This window comes from Bos mutus, chromosome 2 (assembly GCF_027580195.1).
Source record: "Bos mutus isolate GX-2022 chromosome 2, NWIPB_WYAK_1.1, whole genome shotgun sequence".
NCBI lineage: Eukaryota > Metazoa > Chordata > Mammalia > Artiodactyla > Bovidae > Bos > Bos mutus.
Window position 1 is genome coordinate 34,532,277 of NC_091618.1, and position 19,817 is coordinate 34,552,093.

At 37.9% G+C, this 19,817-nt stretch overlaps 1 protein-coding gene across 1 annotated transcript in view; it reads right to left on the reverse strand.

Annotated features, from left to right (window-relative positions):
• SPAG16 (sperm associated antigen 16) overlaps positions 1 to 19,817 on the reverse strand; it is a 1,070,067-nt gene that overhangs the window by 1,042,432 nt on the left and 7,818 nt on the right. The window contains exons 2-3 of the mRNA XM_070387101.1: positions 5,911 to 5,957; positions 4,442 to 4,537 (exon numbers count right to left, since the gene is read on the reverse strand). Coding sequence (XP_070243202.1) covers positions 4,442 to 4,537; positions 5,911 to 5,957 — 143 coding nt within the window. The remainder of the gene's footprint in view (positions 1 to 4,441; positions 4,538 to 5,910; positions 5,958 to 19,817) is intronic.

Genomic DNA, 19,817 nt, shown 5'->3' on the forward strand with positions numbered 1-19,817 from the left:
AGACAAAGCAGTGATGAAAACAGACAAGACTCAGTCCTCATAACTAATAATCAAGTAAATGTGGACAGAAAATGAGTAACTAAATTACAAATATACAGTATCACCGATGATACTAAGTGCCTGTGGGTAAAAGCAGAGGGGTTGAAGTGAGGGGAAGCCAAGTATGGAGCAGATATGTGTGTGGAGCTGGTCTGCTATGTATGTAGCATGATGAAGAACGATTACATTGAGAAAGTGACATGTGAACATATATCTAGAGAAGAGGTGGAGTCATGTTCCAGATATAGCATCAGAAAGTACAAAGGCAGACAAGACTGTGATTAGACTGTCCAAAAAACAATGAGGGGGTCAGCTTGCCCTAACAATGGTATATAACACACTCAAAAAAAGAAAAAAATAGTATGGATTGTTTAATTATTTTACTTATTATCATTATAAAAAGGATGTGGTTTTGGTGCCTTGATTTTTAGAAACACTATGGAAGATATTATGCACCCTTGTACTCCTATTTCATAATGGAAATATATAAGTCTATCAACTAGATCAGAGGTGAGTTAACTTTTCTCATAAATAAAGTTTACTAGAACCCCACCATGTCTACATGTTTACATATTTGATAGTGTTTCTGAATAAATATACAGGAAAATATTTTAGAATAAAGTTCTTTGAGAACTATTGATAAATATGTTAAACAGTATAGTAGTTTGTTCAGTTAATTAACCTCCCACAAACACTATTTCAAAGAAATGTCTCATATTCTTAGAGGAGGAGGTAGAGAGATGATGTCAGGAAATTTAACAATTACATGATTTAGGAACCTTGCTAATGTCATCATTAAAGATCAAAATTATAATTAGATCAAAATTATATTATTATAGAATTATGGGGGAATAAAGGACCTTTGAGACTGCACCTCCAATATTAGCAAAACCAAAAACAGAAACAGCTAAAGAATCACCCCCTACAAATGGCAATAATATGCTAATAAGAAGGCTCATGCTGTAGAGGGGGAAACCCAGCTTGAATGTAAGTAGACTTCTTTTCAAAAAATTACATACAAATATTCCTAAAGAATATATGTGTGTATGTGTGTGTCTATTCTTACTTCTCCTTACATGAACACTTAGAAAAAAGACTTTAGTTTCAAGAAACAATTGACAGTATAACCAAACCACATATTCATTATAGATTAATAACATTTTCTATCTTCTTAATTTTTTCATTAATCACTCTAAATATAATAAAACACATTACTTTGCCAACAAAGGTCTGTCTAGTCAAGGCTATGGATTTTCCAGTGGTCATGTATGGATGTGAGAGTTGGACTGTGAAGAAAGCTGAGCGCCGAAGAATTGATGCTTTTGAACTGTGGTGTTGGAGAAGACTCTTGAGAGTCCTTTGAACTGCAAGGAGATCCAACCAGTCCATTCTAAAGGAGATCAGTCCTAGGTGTTCATTGGAAGGACTGATGCTAAAGCTGAAACTCCAGTACTTTGGCCACCTCATGCAAAGAGTTGACTCATTGGAAAAGACCCTGATGCTGGGAGGGATTGGGAGCAGGAGGAGAAGGGGACGACAGAGGATGAGATGGCTGGATGGCATCACTGACTCAATGGACATGAGTTTGAGTGAACTCTGGGTGTTGATGATGGACACAGAGGCCTGGCATGCTGCGATTCATGGGGTCGCAAAGAGTCAGACACGACTGAGAGACTGAACTGAACTGAATTGATATTTTCAGAGTTTAGAATCATTGTACCTATCAAGGAAACTGATATTGTATAGAACAGAAAGTTCAAAGTTTATGAAATAAAACATGTATCAATTCTCAAATATATATATATTTTATATATAATATATATTACTGAGGTTTAAAGAAAATTATAAGAATTCATTTAAATGTCAATTCTTCAATAAATAATCCTTGTTAGTTTTTAAAAAATAAAACTATTTACATTACTTCCAAATTTCAACTTTTTAATAACTTCAGATATATTCAACACCCTAGTAGTAATGTTGTTTTGTTTTCAAACTTTAATAAAAATTCTAAAACTCCTCATTGAATTGGGACTACTACTATCTTCTAACACAGAAGAAAATATATGCTGATCATAAACAGATGTAATAAAATCATAACAAAAGGAAGTTTGTTTCATAAACAATAAATATTCTTAAAACAGAAAGCCCATGGCACAACTCAAAGTTAGTTTTTGAAGACAAAACACTATAAAAACAAAAACCAAATTATAAATATAAAACTGAAGTGCTTATCACAATATAAATCCATATTTAATTTTTAATGCCTAAAGGAAATTTTTTTGAATTTTCTACATAGTAATATTTCTCTAAAGAGCTCAAAAAAAACAGATAAAAACTTAAAAGACAGTCAATCAGCTATAAATATGTCATAAATCTAGAAAGTTAACTCCTGCAAAGTTAGGAGTTTGAGTTAACATTTGAGAAATTGATGAGAGAATTACTGATATTTAGTTCAGAAGATATGAGCTACTACATTGTATTTATTCCCCAATTGCCCTTCTTGGATTTATCTTTGTATTTACAAACAACTTCTAGCATGATAACAGATACAATTATATTTGGGGTCATAATTTTTTCATTCAATGATTCATTTATCCATTTATTTGTTTAACTGCTATACACTGAGTGCCTACTATGTGTCAATCATTGTGTTAGACATATCTATGCTACCAAGTACTGCTATAAATGAGTAGTACATAAAGTATTTTTTTAATGCTCCTCAATTTAATGATGAGGCTTTTCTGATAGCTCAGTTGGTAAAAAATCCACCAGCAATGCAGGAGGCCCCTATTCAATTCCTGGGCTGAGAAGATCTGCTGGAGAAGGGATAGGCTACCCACTCCAATATTCTCAGCCTTCCCCTGTGGCTCAGCTGGTAAACAATCCACCTGCAATGTGGGAGACCTGTGTTCAATCCCTGGGTAGGGAAGATCCCCTTGAGAAGGGAAAGGCTACCCACTCCAGTATTCTGGCCTAGAGAATTCCATGGACTATATAGTCCGTGGGGTCGCAGAGAGTCTGACATGACTGACTTTCACTCACTAACTTAATGATGTAAAAAGCAAGAAGGAAGATGATGAGCAATACATACCATGCAACTGATATGTTTATCCACTGCTCATCATTCAAAATTTTAAAATTTACCTATAAATTACTGCATGCAAATATCCAACAGACTAATAAAGTTTGTGTAGCAGACTTCACTTTATGTCTACCTAGAAGGAATTATGGGGCTCCCCTGGTATCTCAGCAGTAAAGACTGCCTGCAATGCAGTAGACCCGGGATGGATCCCTGTGTCAAGAAGATCCCCTGTAGAAGGAAATGGCAACCCACTCCAGTATTCTTGCCTGGAGAATCCCATGGACAGAGAAGCCTGGCAGGCTGTAGTCCATAGGGTCGCAGGGTTGGACACGACTGAAGTGACTAAGCAGCAGCAGCAAGAGAAGGAACTACAACCATAAGATACATTAGAGAATAGAGTTTACTGTGAGCTAAAGCCCTCCACTCAGAATATAATCAATCCTGGATTCAAGAAATTCTGCTCTTCAGCATTTTTCAATTTTGAATGGACAGATATGTTGGAAAGGAATTACTGGATTTCTCAACTGAGGAAATCTACAAAATACAGAAGGACTGACACAGGGCAGAATATGCAGTGAAGTCTATCCCATATTATTTTGCACTAAGGAAGCCAAATCAGTACCTAAATAAGAGTATAATAATTACCTTCACATTTCACATGAAGGTTTCATTTTTGAGAAAAAGCCATCTTCTTAATTAGTACTAACATGACTTTAGTATTAATTAGTATTAGTAGCACTTTACAAATATTTTTCTATCATCATTAAATTACTGTCAATTTTAAATGAATTTTCAATTTTACAGTGAAGCCATCATTCTATGTACTGTTAATTGGTGGTATTATAATTAGAAAGCATCCACCATATTCTCTAGTGAAATGAGTTCATAGGCCTCATAAGAAAATAATAATAATAATATATCAAGCATTTCCTGTGATCTAAATACTTCCATAAAAAAAAAGACACAGATGCTTACAAAGTAGACTGCAGTACATGTATACAATAACAAATTTTGTGCAAGTGTTGAAAATCCTTAGTTAAACATCATTGAGCTTAAAGACAGTTCTGAAAGAAAGTGTCATTTGTGGCAAAGTCATGCAAAAGTGACCACCATGTGGAAAATGATGATGCGAGGCAGAGTAAATACCACTATGTACTAAAAGTAAAAGTTTGATGATAAAGAAATAGAAATGAAAAGGACATTAGGTGATAGAGCTGCATCTAGTTAAGTGAAGAACTTATAGCTTAAATGACTTTCAAAACTTTACATAGAAAAGATCACTGTTAAACTGTAGGCTTCGGTTGTGTTCAAAATTCTCACCAAAATCTGGGTATCTGTAGCCTGTTCTTGGACCATCTGAACTGCTTTTGCCAGATCTTCTTCACCTTCTGGAATGCTATAATTGTCATCTGGTATCTAAATCACAGAGAAAGATAAGGATAGAAAGAGTTAGAGGAATATAAAATACCTTATTTCATTTTAGATAATAAATTTTCCTCACAAAACAAATGATCAAAGAAATACACTTTATGTAAGACACTATGTCATTCTGAAGACCTATGAAAAATTAACAACTAACAAGTAGGCAGCCCTCTGATTTCCTTATAAACATCACTCAGTGTTACTTCTAATAGCTTGATATTAGCTATGGGCAATTTCTTTTATCTGTACTGGCAAATATAGTCTAACAACTCTACTGAAAAAAAAAAAAAAATCTGCTAAAAAAAAAAAGCTAGGCCTTCTAAATGCTACCAGTCTCTCCCCATTGCAGATTTTCTCCACCATTACTTTCCATTTGTTGTTTAGTCACTAAGTCATGTCTGACTTAATGAAAGTGAACACTTATTGCATGCTTCTTATGTGTTGATCACAGCTTTAAGCCTGTTACATTTATTAATACATGTCATGTGGTATGTGTTAATATTATCTCCACTTTTCCAGTAGTAAAATGTCTCCTGCTTGCCCAGGCCACAACTTGCAGGCTTGCTTCCACAGTTTCCTTTACAGCTTCTGTCGTCTTAGAGTAACACTCTCCTCATAGTCTCAGATGTAATGATAGGTTTCATCGGAACAATGAATTAAAGGAAAGGTCTGAGACAGTAACTATTAGACGGAAGTATAGCTAAGTTGAAAGGAAGCATAGGATCTATGCTCCAGGAAGGTGGTGGGAATCTGGGAAACCCTGCCAAGAGCAGAGTGGATGAAAAGGAACACCAGCTAGACAGAGATGACAGACTTTAATATGGATCCATGCTATGCTATGCTATGCTAAGTCACTTCAGTCGTATCCGACTCTGTGCGACCACTTAGATGGCAGCCCACCAGGCTTCCCCGTCCCTGGGATTCTCCAGGCAAGAACACTGGAGTGGGTTGCCATTTCCTTCTCCAATGCATGAAAGTGAAAAGAGAAAGTGAAGTCACTCAGTTGTGTCCGACTCTTAGCGACCCCATGGACTGCAGCCTATCAGGCTCCTCCGTCCATGGGATTTTCCAGGCAAGAGTACTGGAGTGGGGTGCCATTGCCTTCTCCAATGGATCCATAAGGAAGGTGATGAGAGGCTGACTCTGAAAACAATTAACAGGGAAATCAAAAGAGCCAGATGTGTTAACCTATCTAAATTTTAAATACAATTTTCAGATCTCATTCTTAACTATGTGATTAGCTACATTCAGTTGAATACATGGTTATCATTGAAGAAAAAAAAATGTTTAATGAAAAATAAAAAGAATATTTCACAGGAATGACAGTAATGAATTTACAGAAAAAATACATAAAATGAACAAATTACCTCTTCATATTCATAATCATCTTCAGATGCTTCAGTTATAGTGACCTCTGAATATGCTGTCAAGTTTGAATCTCAAAATATATGGAATAAAATTAGTACATTTAAAAACTGATGTAACCTTAAAATAGTTATTAGATTCAAATATCTTACCAAGTTAGTAAATATATATAAATTATTTTTTAATTTCTCTTCTTCATACAGCTCACAATTATAGAAGTTTTAAAACAAAATATTTAAATTGTTATCTTAAATTATTTGACACAATCCAAACTCATGAAGCATACTGAAAAGCAGAGATATTACTTTGCCAACAAAGGTCTGTCTAGTCAAGGCTATGGTTTTTCCAGTGGTCATGTATGGATACGAGAGTTGGACTGTGAAGAAAGCTGTATGCCAAAGAATGGATGCTTTTGAACTGTGGTGTTGGAGAAGACTCTTGAGAGTCCCTTGGACTGCAAAGAGATCCAACCAGTCCATTCTAAAGGAGATCAGCCCTGGGTGTTGTTTGAAAGGAATGATGCTAAAGCTGAAACTCCAGTACTTTGGCCACCTCACGCAAAGAGTTGACTCGTTGGAAAAGACTCTGATGCTGGGAGGGATTGGAGGCAAGAGGAGAAGGGGACGACAGAGGATGAGATGGCTGGATGGCATCACTGACTCAGTGGACGTGAGTTTGAGTGAACTCCAGGAGATGGTGATGGACAGGGAGGCCTGGCGTGCTGCGATTCATGGGGTCACAAAGAGTCAGATACGACTGAGTGACTGAACTGAACTGAACTGAAACTCATGAAAAGCTTTATTTTTAGTGTATGTGAAAATGAAAGTAGCTCAGTCTTGTCCAACTTTTTGTGACCCCATGGACTGCACAGTCCAGGCAAGAATACTGGAGTGGGTAGCCGTTCTTTTCTCCAGGGGATCTTCCCAACCCAGGGATCGAACCCAGGTCTCCTGCACTGCAGGCAGATTCTTTACCAGCTGAGCCACTGTCTAATAATTTCCAACTCTATTCTAAAAAGGCTTCTAAAAATGTACATTAGTATCAGAGTATCATAAATTAGAAAGATATAAAAATGATGGACAGGAAACCTATGACAATAAATTTTTCAAACAAATCTCAAACCACACTGAATTTTCCAGTATTTATGAGTCCTTCACAATGACTTTTTATTTGGATTAAACAAAGCACTTCCTGGTAGGTCAGCTGGTAAAGAATCCACCTGTAGTGTGGAGACCCCAGTTCCATTCCTGGTTCAAGAAGATCCACTAGAGAAGGGATAGGATACCCACTCCAATATTCTTGGGCCTCCCTGGTGGCTCAGCTGGTAAAGAATCCACCTGCAATGTGGGAGACCTAGGTTTGATCCCTGGGTAGGGAAGATTCCCCTGGAGAAGGGAAAGGCTACCCACTCCAGTATTCTGGCCTGGAGGAATATATGGACTGTACAGTCCATGGGGTCACCAAGAGTTGGACAGGACTGAGCAACTTTCAAAAAAAAAAAAAAGCACACTAAAATTAAATATAAGTAAAAAATAGATTTTAATGTTTTCATCAGTAAAAGTTATAGCTCACTCTCTTTCTTATGTATTTCAATTTTAAAATTAATAAATCATATTCTCAGAAAAGGCAGCCTAATTTTTAAGCAAATATGAATTATATAATAATAAGAGCAGTTCATAAAGTATCAATATATATCAGCATTAAAATATCGATGGAAATGATTCTAATAAAAATTTTTTTTTTAAGAATTTCTGTAAGAGCTGCAAAAATTAAGTTACTCTAATTACAAATGAAAACTTCAAGATAGCATTTAATTTTAGAAGAAATCAAAGTATGTGCCAGTAACACTTGTTTTGTTGATTGGTTGGTAGGTTTACATTTTTTTCACATTTACAGACTTTATTATGCCAAGTTTAAAAGGTATAAACACTTCAATACATAGCAATGTTTATGAAAATCAAATATGAGTTTACCCTAGTTTTCATTTTGCTGCTGATTATCAGAAATTTAACTGTCATTCCATCCTCCAAGAGTAACCTGACAGTCTGAATAACAACTTCTGTTGTTTGTAATGAGAACTGATAACACACACATGGTATTTAATAGGAGCCAGGCCCTTCCCTAGGGTTTTACATGTATTAAATCATTTCATCCTCATCCCACCAATAAGGATGAATTTTATTATCTCTGTTTTACAGATCAGGACTCAGATGCACAAAGTTACACAGTCAGGACCTAACAGAGTTGGGAAACAGCCCTAGAAGTTTGGTTTTCACTATGCTATACTATAGCTCTTGTTAACAAGGGTTAGCATATGGAAATCATTTAGAATGGTGCCTGGCTTGGAATAAAAACAAGTGTCTGTTTTTCCTTCCCTTGTTCTGGGAAAGATATGAGTACCTGTGGAGAAGTTTCCTAAATCTCCCATGATCTTCTGTTAAGATGAATGGATACATAAAAGGCATTCTGAATCTTCCTCCTTTTCTAGATTTATATTTTCCTGACACATTTTCACTTAATGATATAAAATTTCCTGAAGTTCAGCTACAGGAAGTTGGCCTCTTTTCTTATGGAAAAATATGTCCCTTTCTGAGAAACAATGATTATAAGTTGATTTTGTGAGCTCAAAATGGATTTAAGACCTAAATGTGAGGCTAGACACTATAAAACTCCTAGAGGAAAACAGGCAGAACACCCTCTGACATAAATCACAATATCTTTTTCGATCCATCTCAAGAATAATGGAAATAAAAACAAAAATAAACAAATGGGAACTTTCAGAAGTTTTTGCACACCAGAGGAAACAATAAAATGAAAAGACAACCCACAGACTGGGAGAAAATATTTGCAAATGATGTGACCAATAAAAGATTAGTCTCCAAAATTTACAAACAGCTTATGATGCTTAACAGCATCAAAACAAACAGGCCACTCAAAAACTGCGCAGAAGACCTGTCCTCCAAAGAGAACAAAAGTAGGCACATGAAAAGATGTTCAACATCACTAATTATTGCTGTTCACTCAGTAGTGTCTGACTCTCTGCAACCCCATAGGCTGCAGCATGCCAGGCCTCCCTGTCCTTCAACATCTCCCAGAGCTTCCTCAAACTCATGTTCATTGAGCTAGCGATGTCATCCAACCATCTCACCCTTTGCCATCCCCCTCTCTTCCTGCCTTCAATCTTCCCCAGTATCACGGTCTCTTCCAATGAGTCAGCTCTTCGAATCAGGTGGCCAAAGTATTGGAGCTTCAGCTTCAGCATCAATCCTTCCAATGAATAGTCAGGGTTGATTTCCCTTAGGATTTACTAGTTTGATCTCCTTGCAGTCCAAGGGACTCTCAAGAGTGTTCTCCATCACCACAGTCTGAAGGCATCATTTTTTTCAGCACTCAGCCTTTTTTACTGTCCAGCTCTCACATTCGTACATGACTACTAGAAAAACCACAGCAATGAATACAGACCTTTGCAGGCAAAGTAATGTTTCTGCTTTTTAATACGCTGTATAGGTTTGTCATTGCTTTTCTTCCAAGGAACAAGCATCTTTTAATTTCATGCAGCCACTGTCCACTGATTTTGGAGCCCAAGAAAATAAAGTCTGTCACTGTTTCCATTGTTTCCCCATCTTTTGCCATGATGTTATTAGAGAAATGTAAATCAAAACTATAATTAGATGTCACCTCAAATTGGTCAGAATGGCTATAATCAAAAAAATCGACAAACAACAAATGTTGGAGAATGTGTTGGGATATGAGAATACTCCTTTACTGTTTGTGGGAATGTAAATTGGTACAGTCACTATAGAGAACAGTATGGAGGTTCCTTAAACAACTAAAAATAGAGCTATCATAAAACCCTACAATCCCACTCCTGGGAATATATCCAAAGAAAAACATGATCCAAAAGGATATGGCACCTCAATGTTCATTGCATCACTGTTTACAACAGCCAAGACATGGAAGCAATATAAATGTCCCCTGACAAAGGAATGGATAAAGAAAATGTGGTACAAATGTACAGTGGAATATTAGTCAGCCATTAAAAAGTATGAAACAAGGCCATTTACAGCAACATGGATGGACCTAGAAAGTGTCATACAGAGTGAAGTACATCAGACAGAGAAGAAGAAATATCGAATTTCTCAAATGAACTTACAAAACAGAAAGAGACAGGCTTAGAAAACAAACAGAGTTACTGGGATAAGGGATAGTTATGGAGTTTGGGAGGGTCATGTACACACTGCTATATTCAATATGGATAACCAACAAGCACCCATTATATAGCACATGTAACTCTGCTCATCATTTGTGCTGGCCTGCAAGGTTTGGGAGAGAATGGACACATGTATATATATGGCTGAGTCCCTTCACTGTTCACCCAAAACTACTACAACATTGTTAATCGTCTATACCCCAATACAAAACAAAAAGATTTAAGTTTGGGGAAAACAAAGAGGCTGAATTTGTAGGCAGTCATTTGTTTCCAGAAATTAATGCTACCCTTCATCACTAGGGCTTCTTGGGTGGCTCAGCATCTAAGAATCTGCCTGCAATGTAGGAGATCTTGGTTCAGTCCCTGGGTCAGAAAGATCCCCTGGAGAAGGAAATGGCAACCCACTCCAGTATTCTTGCCTGGGAAATCCCACGGACAGAGGAGCCTAACAGACTACAGTCCATGTTGCAAAAGGGTTGCACACAAATTAGCACCTAAACAACATCCTTAATCACTGCTCATTCCATAATAAAGTTCACAAATAATTAAATATTCTAAAATGATCTGGATAGACTTTATAATTTAAACCAAATGCTGGCAAGATTATTGTGAGGAAGAAATGTCAAAGCAAAGCTTCTTTAACATGGCTATGTAGAGAAAAATGTAATTTGTCCTCAAAGCTTTGGAAATACTAAACAATACCTGTAACTACTACTGAAGAAAAATATTCTAGGGATGCTGCTGCTGCTGCTAAGTCGACCCCACAGACGGTAGCCCACCAGGCTTCCCCGTCCCTGGGATTCTCCAGGCAAGAACACTGGAGTGGGTTGCCATTTCCTTCTCCAATGCATGAAAGTGAAAAGTGAAAGTGAAGTCACTCAGTCGTGTCTGCCTCTTAGCAACCCCATGGACTGCAGCCCACTAGGCTTCTCCATCCATGGGATTTCCCAGGCAAGAGTACTGGAGTGGGTTGCCATTGCCTTGGTAGGTTCTAGAGATGAGATATAATACTCAGTTCAGTTCAGTTCAGTCGCTCAGTCATGTCGGACTTTCTGTGTTCCCATGAATCACAGCACACCAAGCCTCCCTGTGCATCACCAACTCCCAGAGTTTACCGAAACTCATGTCCATTGAGTTGGTGATGCCATCCAGCCATCTCATCCTCTGTCATCCCTTTCTCCTCCTGCCCCCAATCCCTCCCAGCATCAGGGTCTTTTCCAATGAGTCAACTCTTCCCATGAGGTGGCCAAAGTACTGGAGTTTCAGCTTCAGCATCAGTCCTTCCAATGAACACCCAGGACTGATCTCCTTTAGGATGGACTGGTTGGATCTCCTTGCAGTCCAAGGGACTCTCAAGAGTCTTCTCCAACATCACAGTCAAAAGCATCAATTCTTCGGTGCTCAGCTTTCTTCACAGTCCAACTCTCACAGCCATACATGACCACTGGAAAAACCATAGCCTTGACTAGATGGACCTTTGTTGGCAAAGTAATGTCTCTGCTTTTCAATATGCTATCTAGTTTGGTCATAACTTTCCTTCCAAGGAGTAAGCGTCTTTTAATTTCAATACTGAAGTCACCATCTGCAGTGATTTTGGAGCCCAGAAAAATAAAGTCTGACACTGTTTCCACTGTTTCTCTATCTATTTCCCAAGTCATGGGACCAGATGCCATGATCTTAGTTTTCTGAATGTTGAGCTTTAAGCCAACTTTTTCACTCTCTTCTTTCACTTTCATCAAGAGGCTTTTTAGTTCCTCTTCACTTTCTGATATAAGGGTGGTGTCATCTGCATATTTGAGGTTATTGATATTTCTCCCGGCAATCTTGATTCCAGCTTGTAATATCGTATTTCCTCACAATTAAAAAAGAGTAGGAGGAAAAAATACCATTTTAAAATGCTTTAAAAGTATTGTCACATGGAACATACCATATGTACTCTTAAAACCCTGTAAGAGTGAATGGCACAGGAAACAAAGGAAAAATTTGGGGGGGAAAAAAAGGAAACTGAGTCAGGAAGAAGAAATATGGCCAAGACCAAAGACATGAATGACAAAGACAAGTTTCTTGAATACAAATACCATGAATTCTCAACTACATCATACTATTTCTACAGTGACACAACAGCAATGTACAATTTTTACCAATATTCTCAATAATGAACTCTATAATCTATGTTTTCGAGGCTCTCAAGTGTCATACTATGAAGAGATAAATCAAATCCTTTAAACAGCTCCATCTGAAGACCCTAGAGGAAAGAGAAGTATTAAAGAGATACAGAGCAATAGACTCAAAGATTAAATAAACCACCGGCAAGTGATTCAGGAGACAAAAGGTCAGGAAGAGGACAAGTACCCCAAACAGGAACCAGGATCATCCTTAGTAGCCACAATAGAATGTGAACAGAAAAATCTTCCCAGAAGCAACTCAACTGAAACGTGATATTGCAGTGTTACTGAAGAAGTAAATGTACTCTGGCATGTATGTTTGTATGCATCTGTCTAGCTGGCTAGCTGGCTCACAACACATGGACAAATTATCCCCAAAGAATTCTGTGGCAGTTTTCAGACATGCATACAGCTACAGGGAGTTAAAAATAAATGAATATGGAAATTAGAAGAGAAAGGGAAACTGCAGAAGATAAAGTACAGTCCATAAGGTCTCTTGTACTTTGATATATATATAAGCCACAGGTTTGAGACTAGGTTTCCCAGCAGTCAGGGTCAGACGGAAATGTAATCAGATACCAATTCAGTATCCATCCAAAGAAAATAGATGAATTTCTCAGCAGATGTACAGCAATCTCTGGTTCTGAAGCCTGAGAGAAATCACGCTCTTAAGTTCTCATAAAGAGAACACTTTGGACAGTATAGATATTGATCCCCTCAGTCCTTGGGACAGCCAGAAAGACAGACTGAAGCAAGATCTGATGGAGCAACATGTGAAAAAGATTGGAAAGCACTGCTTTAGAAGCAATATTGCTAGAATAAAAATGCATAATTCATCAAGAATTACCTGAAAGATAAAACTTTTACTCCCAATTCTAGTTTTATTGGGCAACTTTCTCATCTGTAATCTAATCTCTATTCTCCAGGAAATTTCCATACTATTAAGCTGGTCACAATTTTCATACAAAGTTATTTTTCCACTGCTTAAAATCAATTTCTTATTACCAAGTTGACTCTGAATCCTTACAAAACTCCCTTCCCATTCATTACCTGCCTAGTTTTCCTTCAAAAAACATCACTGAACTCTCAATTCCAAAATTCATTTTTTTTCTACTCTATTCCCTTCTGATCTGGTCCTGCTACTCTGCCAGCTTGAGCTTTACCTGACACTTAATAACGTCCTGGTTTTCTAGTCTGATCTTTCCCAGGGTACTATCTATAGCCACCCCCTCCTCCCTGGCATGCACGCACAGTCCTCATCACTGCCCTCTTCCAGGCCAGGTGCTATGTTCTAGAGGCATGGCCTGGTCTCAGACTAAGGATCCTTCTCCATATGTACACTTGTTCTGGAAGGAGCATAGTAGCACTTGTGAGCATGCACACAAGGAATTAATTCCCTGGTACTTCATTACCATGGGTGAACTAACTGGTAGTTTCTGGACTAACAGAATCTATACCAGATCCTGACCTTGCAGATATTGTCAGAAAACAGGCAAATATACACCCACACTGAAACTGTCAAGAAGCTCTAAATACATCACAGTACAATGGAAGACACAACTGCAAGAGAAGCATTTCAGCTGGCCTAATGGAGCAGAGCTTGATGTGACAGTTGGTACAATGGGGTCACACATAAGGTTCTGCAAATGGACCACAGCCAGAAGGAAATGAACACTTTTTAGATGAGAGCAGCATACAAAGTTCCTCACATACTGGTGCCCTGCACTACTGCATCTGTAGGTAGTGATCACTGCCAGAAGTATCAGCTTTATAAAGAATTTTAGTGAAACATATAGCTAATTATGTTTTACATGATTTCCCAAAGTTACCGTAGACTGAAATTGCTTTGTAACCTTTGCCATCACCGTAGAATCAATGTACTTGGAGGCAATCTAAATTCTAGAGTGGATTCTCCGTGATCAACATTTTATTTCACCAAATTGAAATAAAAGAAACATACTATAAATACAAAACATTATGGTCATGTTCACTTTCAGGCTTCCCTGGTGGCTCAGAGGTTAAAGCGTCTGCCTCTAATGTGGGAGACCTGGGTTCAATCCCTGGGTCAGGAAGATACCCTGGAGAAGGAAATGACAACCCACTTCACTATTCTTGCCTGGAGAATCCCACGGACGGAGAAGCCTGGGATCTAGAACGGAGAAGCCTAGGCCAAAGATGGCAAATAACTGGCACATTTGTTCTCATACTTCCCACTGCAGTTTTGCTTCCTTCAGTCTTTCCTACTAAAGAATCTGCCTGCCAATGCAGAAGACTCAAGAGACAAGGGTTTGATCCCTGGGTCAAGAAGATTCCCTGGAGTAGGAAATGGCAACCCACTCTAATATTCTTGCCTGGAAAAATTCCATGGACAGAGGAGCCTAGCAGGCTACAGTCCATGGGGTCACAAAGAGTCGGACAAGACTGAGCAACTGAACATGTATCTTAGATAGGGTATTGGTTTAGAGTGATCACCATATTTCAGGATCTGGAATCCTTAATTTGCATTTTTGGAAATAGCTGACTTTGGGCCTGCATCCAGAGTTGATTAGCCTCAAAGGACAGGCTTAAACTCAGTCAATCCTCAGAAATTGCTGCTGGGGCCAAAGGAAATTTTTCCAGGGGCCAGCAAACTCATGTCCTAAGTCAAATTTTTAGTATTAAAATGCCTAGAGAGATAAAATAATAATCAAAAGCCAGTTAGGGAAGCAGAAAATCAGCACAAAGTCAGTAGGTAACAAAAACAATAGTACTTTGGTGGTTCTACTTCCCTGGAGTTCATGCATTTCATTACTCTTCCTTGAATAAGGCCTTTATTTCAACAAGGAGAAACAAAATCAATTAAGCCTTAGCTTTCTTAGTATAATTCATTCCAGCCTGCATCTCTCAACTGGAATTAGGCATTCCCAAATGTCTGCAGTCACATATTAAAAGACAACCATCCCTGGTCACTACTATACTTGTAAACCTCTTCTAAATAGCATTAATTTTAATAGAGAATTCATTCATAAATGACTATCAACCTTCATTACAATTACTAGAGACACCCAATAACCAGTTTATAGATCACATAGTTAAAATATAGCCTTATATTTCACAAAACTGCCAGTATCTTTCTTAAAAAAGTGTTCATAAGAGAATTCATATATTCCATGACTAGATCTCTTAAAATTCTGGAAATAGTTAAGAACTATATCGTGTATGGGGCTTCCCCGATGGCTCACAGGGTAAAGAATCCACCTGTAATGCAAGAGACTTGGGTTCGATTCCTGGGTCAGGAAGATCTTCTGGAGAAGGGAATGGCAACCCACTCAAGTATTCTTGCCTGGAGAATTCCATGGACAGAGGAGTCTGGTGGGCTACAGTCCATGGGGTGTCAAAGAGTCAGACATGACTGAGTGATTAACACACAAACACAGACCCACACAAAACATCATGTATGTTTCATTATTTTATGTTTAAAACATAAAAGCAATGATATGAAGAGCTTTGAAAGAGAAACAGGTGGTGCCATTGTAGCTAGACAGTTACAAAAGAGGGTTGTTTCAGCAGTAATAATACTGTTTCCTGGACACATTCTCTAAACTGGTTAAAAGAATGTGAGACTTCTAATAAAGCCACTCTCCCATGGATCATGGCTAGGTTTCTGGTTTGGACCACATTAGCCTATACACGTTCTTTATATCTGAATGTTGAAGAGTAAAGAAAAGGGTGATTTCCTGGAGAATTTGAGTCAAGCTCTTTCACAAGCCTTGGTCAATATTAACAGTTCACTGTCTAGTATCCTAGGAGCAACTGTTTAGTCATAAACAAGGAAAGTCCAGGACCAAATTAGTGAATTAGAAGTGATTGAGTATATGTGCAAAGTAGAGAACATCAAATTCCTGATTCATTTGTGCATATTATAATTTTTATTTATCACTGCAATAGCTCAATTAAATTACCTGAAAATTAAAGACTTTAAACCCAAAAAGGTCCCACTTCAGCAACTAACATAATCACCATTTTTTTTTCCCCTGTGCTAGTTACTCAGTTATGTCCAACTCTTTGCGACCCCATGAACTGTAGCCTGCCAGGCTCCTCTGTCCATGGGGTTTTCCAGGCAAGAACACAGGAGTGGGTTGCCATCCTCTTCTCCAGGGGATCTTCCCAAACCAAGGATCAAACCTGGGTCTCCTGCATTGTTGCAAGCATATTCTTTACCAACCAAGCTACCAGGGATACAGGAATAATTGGCATTCAACAGTTACCCTCAAACTTCATTTAACCAAGAGTTAAAGGTTCTCATGACTAAAGACTGAAAGATATTCAGTCTCATGACCTGAAGACTGAATCCAGGAAAAATGACTGGTTAAATGTTTAGTAACCTTTTGACTACCCTCTGGTTGAAACCCAAAATAGGCAACCAAAGAGAGATGGAGGAAACGCAGTGACTAGATAATTCACAAAAAGGATAATAAAATCCTAAAAGAAGGGTGGGATCAAAATGGCAGAGTAGGAGGAACTTGAGCTCACCTCCTCCCATGGACACACCAAGACTACAATTACATATAGAACAACTCTCCCTTAGAACAACTCAAAACTAGCACAACGTCGCTGCTACATTAGGATATAAAGAAAAAACAACATCAAGACATGTAGGAGGGATAAAGGTGAGATCAAGCCAAGATCCTCATCCATAGACTGGCAACCCACACAAGGGGGAGTTCTGTGCTGTGTTTAGTAGCTCAGTCAGTTCCAACTCTTTGCACCCCATGGACTATAGCCCACCAGGCTCCTCTATCCATGGGGATTCTCCAGGCAAGAGTACTGGAGCAAGTTGTGCCCTCCTCCAAGGGATCTTACCAAACAAGGGACTGAACCCAGATTTTCCACATTGCAGGCAGATTCTTTACTGTCTGAGCCACCAGGGAAGTCCACAAGTGGGAGGGACTATCACAACCATGGAAGCCCTTGCTAAAGAGCAAGGAATTCAAGTCCCATATTGGTAACTCTAGGAGAAGGGATCTGCATGACAAATATGAGGCCCCATAAAGTATGACTTTTGAAAACCAATGGGTCTTACATACAGAAGAGCTAGAGGACTCTGACAAGAAACCAAAACTCCACTCTTAAAGGGCTCATGCACAAACTCACTCACTCTGAATCCTATCACAAAGGCAATAGACTGAATAATGCCTACCAAATCCACTGTAGTATGTCCCTTACCTGTGCCCACTCCAGCTCCAGGTCCCCTGCCAAGGCAGCCCACAGTTAGCATGTCTTTCCCAGCCCATGCCCACTTCAGTTCCAGCCAGCCCACCAAAGCCAACCAGCACATGCATTCTATAACAGAATGCTCCTACACAAGACCATGACTTCAAGACTGAGGGAAATAACTGTTTTGCTTAAAACACAGAAACAAACACAGAAAGTAAAACAAAATGAGGATACAGAGAAAATGCTCTAAATGAAAGGACCTGATAAAACCCCTGGAAAAAAACTAATGAAAAAGAGATAATTTGCCTGATAAAGAATTCAAAGTAATGGTCATAAAAATTCTCACCAAACACAAAATAAGAAATGAACACAGTGATAATCTCAATAAAGAGTTAGAAAATATAGGAATGAACCAACCAGAGATGAAGAATAAAATAACTGAAATGACAAATACACTAGATGGAATCAGCAACTGGTTGGAAGATACAGAAGAATACATAAGCAATCTGGAAAACAGAATAGTGGAAGTCGCTCAGTATAAAGAGCAAAAATAAAGGAATAAAAAATGAGGATAATTTAAGAAACCCTAAAATTATATCAAGCATGCTAACATTCATAGTATAGGGGTCGCAGAGGGAAAGAAGCAAAAAGGATAGGTCAGAAAACCTCTTTGAAGGAATAATAACTAAAAACTTCCTTAAATCGGGAATGGAAACATATCTAGATCCAGGAAGCACAGAGAATTCCAAACAAGATAAACCCAAAGACAGCCACACCAAGACATACTATAATTAAAATGGAAAAATTTTTAAATAAAGAGAGAATATTAAAGGCAGCAAAAAGAAACAACTAGTCACATACAAGGAAACCCCTAGGCTAAAGCCAATTTTTCAGCAAAAGCTTTACAGGTCAGAAAAGAGGGGCATGATACGGTTAATGTGCTTAAAAAAAAAACTTACAAACAAGAATACTCTAGCTGGCAATATTATCATTCAGAACTGGAGGAGAGATAAAGAATTTGCCAGACAACAAAAAGTAAGAATTCATCACTACTAAACTAGCTTTATAAGAAATGATAAAGGGACTTCTTTAAGTAGAAAGTAGGTCATAGGAAGATATCAGAAAATATACAAAAGAAAAACAATGTCACTAGTAAAAGCAAATAAATAGCAAAGGAAGTGGATCAGACATTTAAAAAGCTATGAAAGTTAAAGACAAAAGTCACAAAACCAGCTACAACTATAATAAGTAGTTCCGACAATAAGTAGTTAAGGAATACACAAAGCAAAAAGATGTAAAATATTAAATAAAAAACATAAAACATAGAGGGTAAAAAGGTTGTGCTTTCATAATACTTAAAAACTTAAGCAACTATTAAATACACTGCTATATATATAGATTTGCAAGTACAAAGAGAAACCTATAATATATACTAAAAGTAAAAAGAAAGAATTCAAATATAACAGTAAAGAAAATCATCAAACCACAAGGAAGGAGAATATAAGAAGAAATTACAGAAATAACCAGAAATGGAGCATATATCATAATCGATTGGGATTTATCCATGAACGCAAGAATAGTTCAATAAGGACAAATCAATCAATGTGATACATTACATTAACAAAATAAAAGATAAAAAGCACATGATGTTCTCAATCGACGCAGAAAAAGCATTTTAAAAATTTGACATAAACCTATGATAAATTGAAGACAACACAAAGGAATGGAAAAATATACTGTACTCATGGATCAGTTAAATTCAGTTCAGTTGCTCAGTCACAACCCCATGGACTGCAGCACACCAGGCTTCCCTCGCCATCACCAACTCGTGGGGGTTACTCAAACTCATGTCCATTGAGTCCGTGGTATCATCCAAACATCTCATCCTCTTCTTCTTCTGCCTTCAATCTTTCCCAGCATCAGGGTCTTTTAAAATGAGTCTGTTCTTCGCATGAGGTGACCAAAGTATTGGAGTTTCAGCTTCAGTGTCGGTCTTTGCAATGAATATTCAAGACAGAATTCCTTTAGGAGGGACTGGTTGGATTTCCTTGCAGTCCAAGGGTCTCTCAAGAGAGACTCTCAAGTTGTGGAGAACAACACCACAGTTCAAAAACATCAATTCTTTGGTGCTCAGCTTTCTTTATAGTCCAACTCTCACATCCATACATGACTACTGGAAAACCACAGCTTGACTACATGGAGCATTGTTGACAAAGTAATGTCTCTGCTTTCTAATACACTGCTTAGATTGGTCATAACTTTACTTCCAAGGAGCAAGTGATTTTAATTTCATGGTTGCAATCACCATCTGCAGTGATTTTGGAGCCTCCAAAATCAA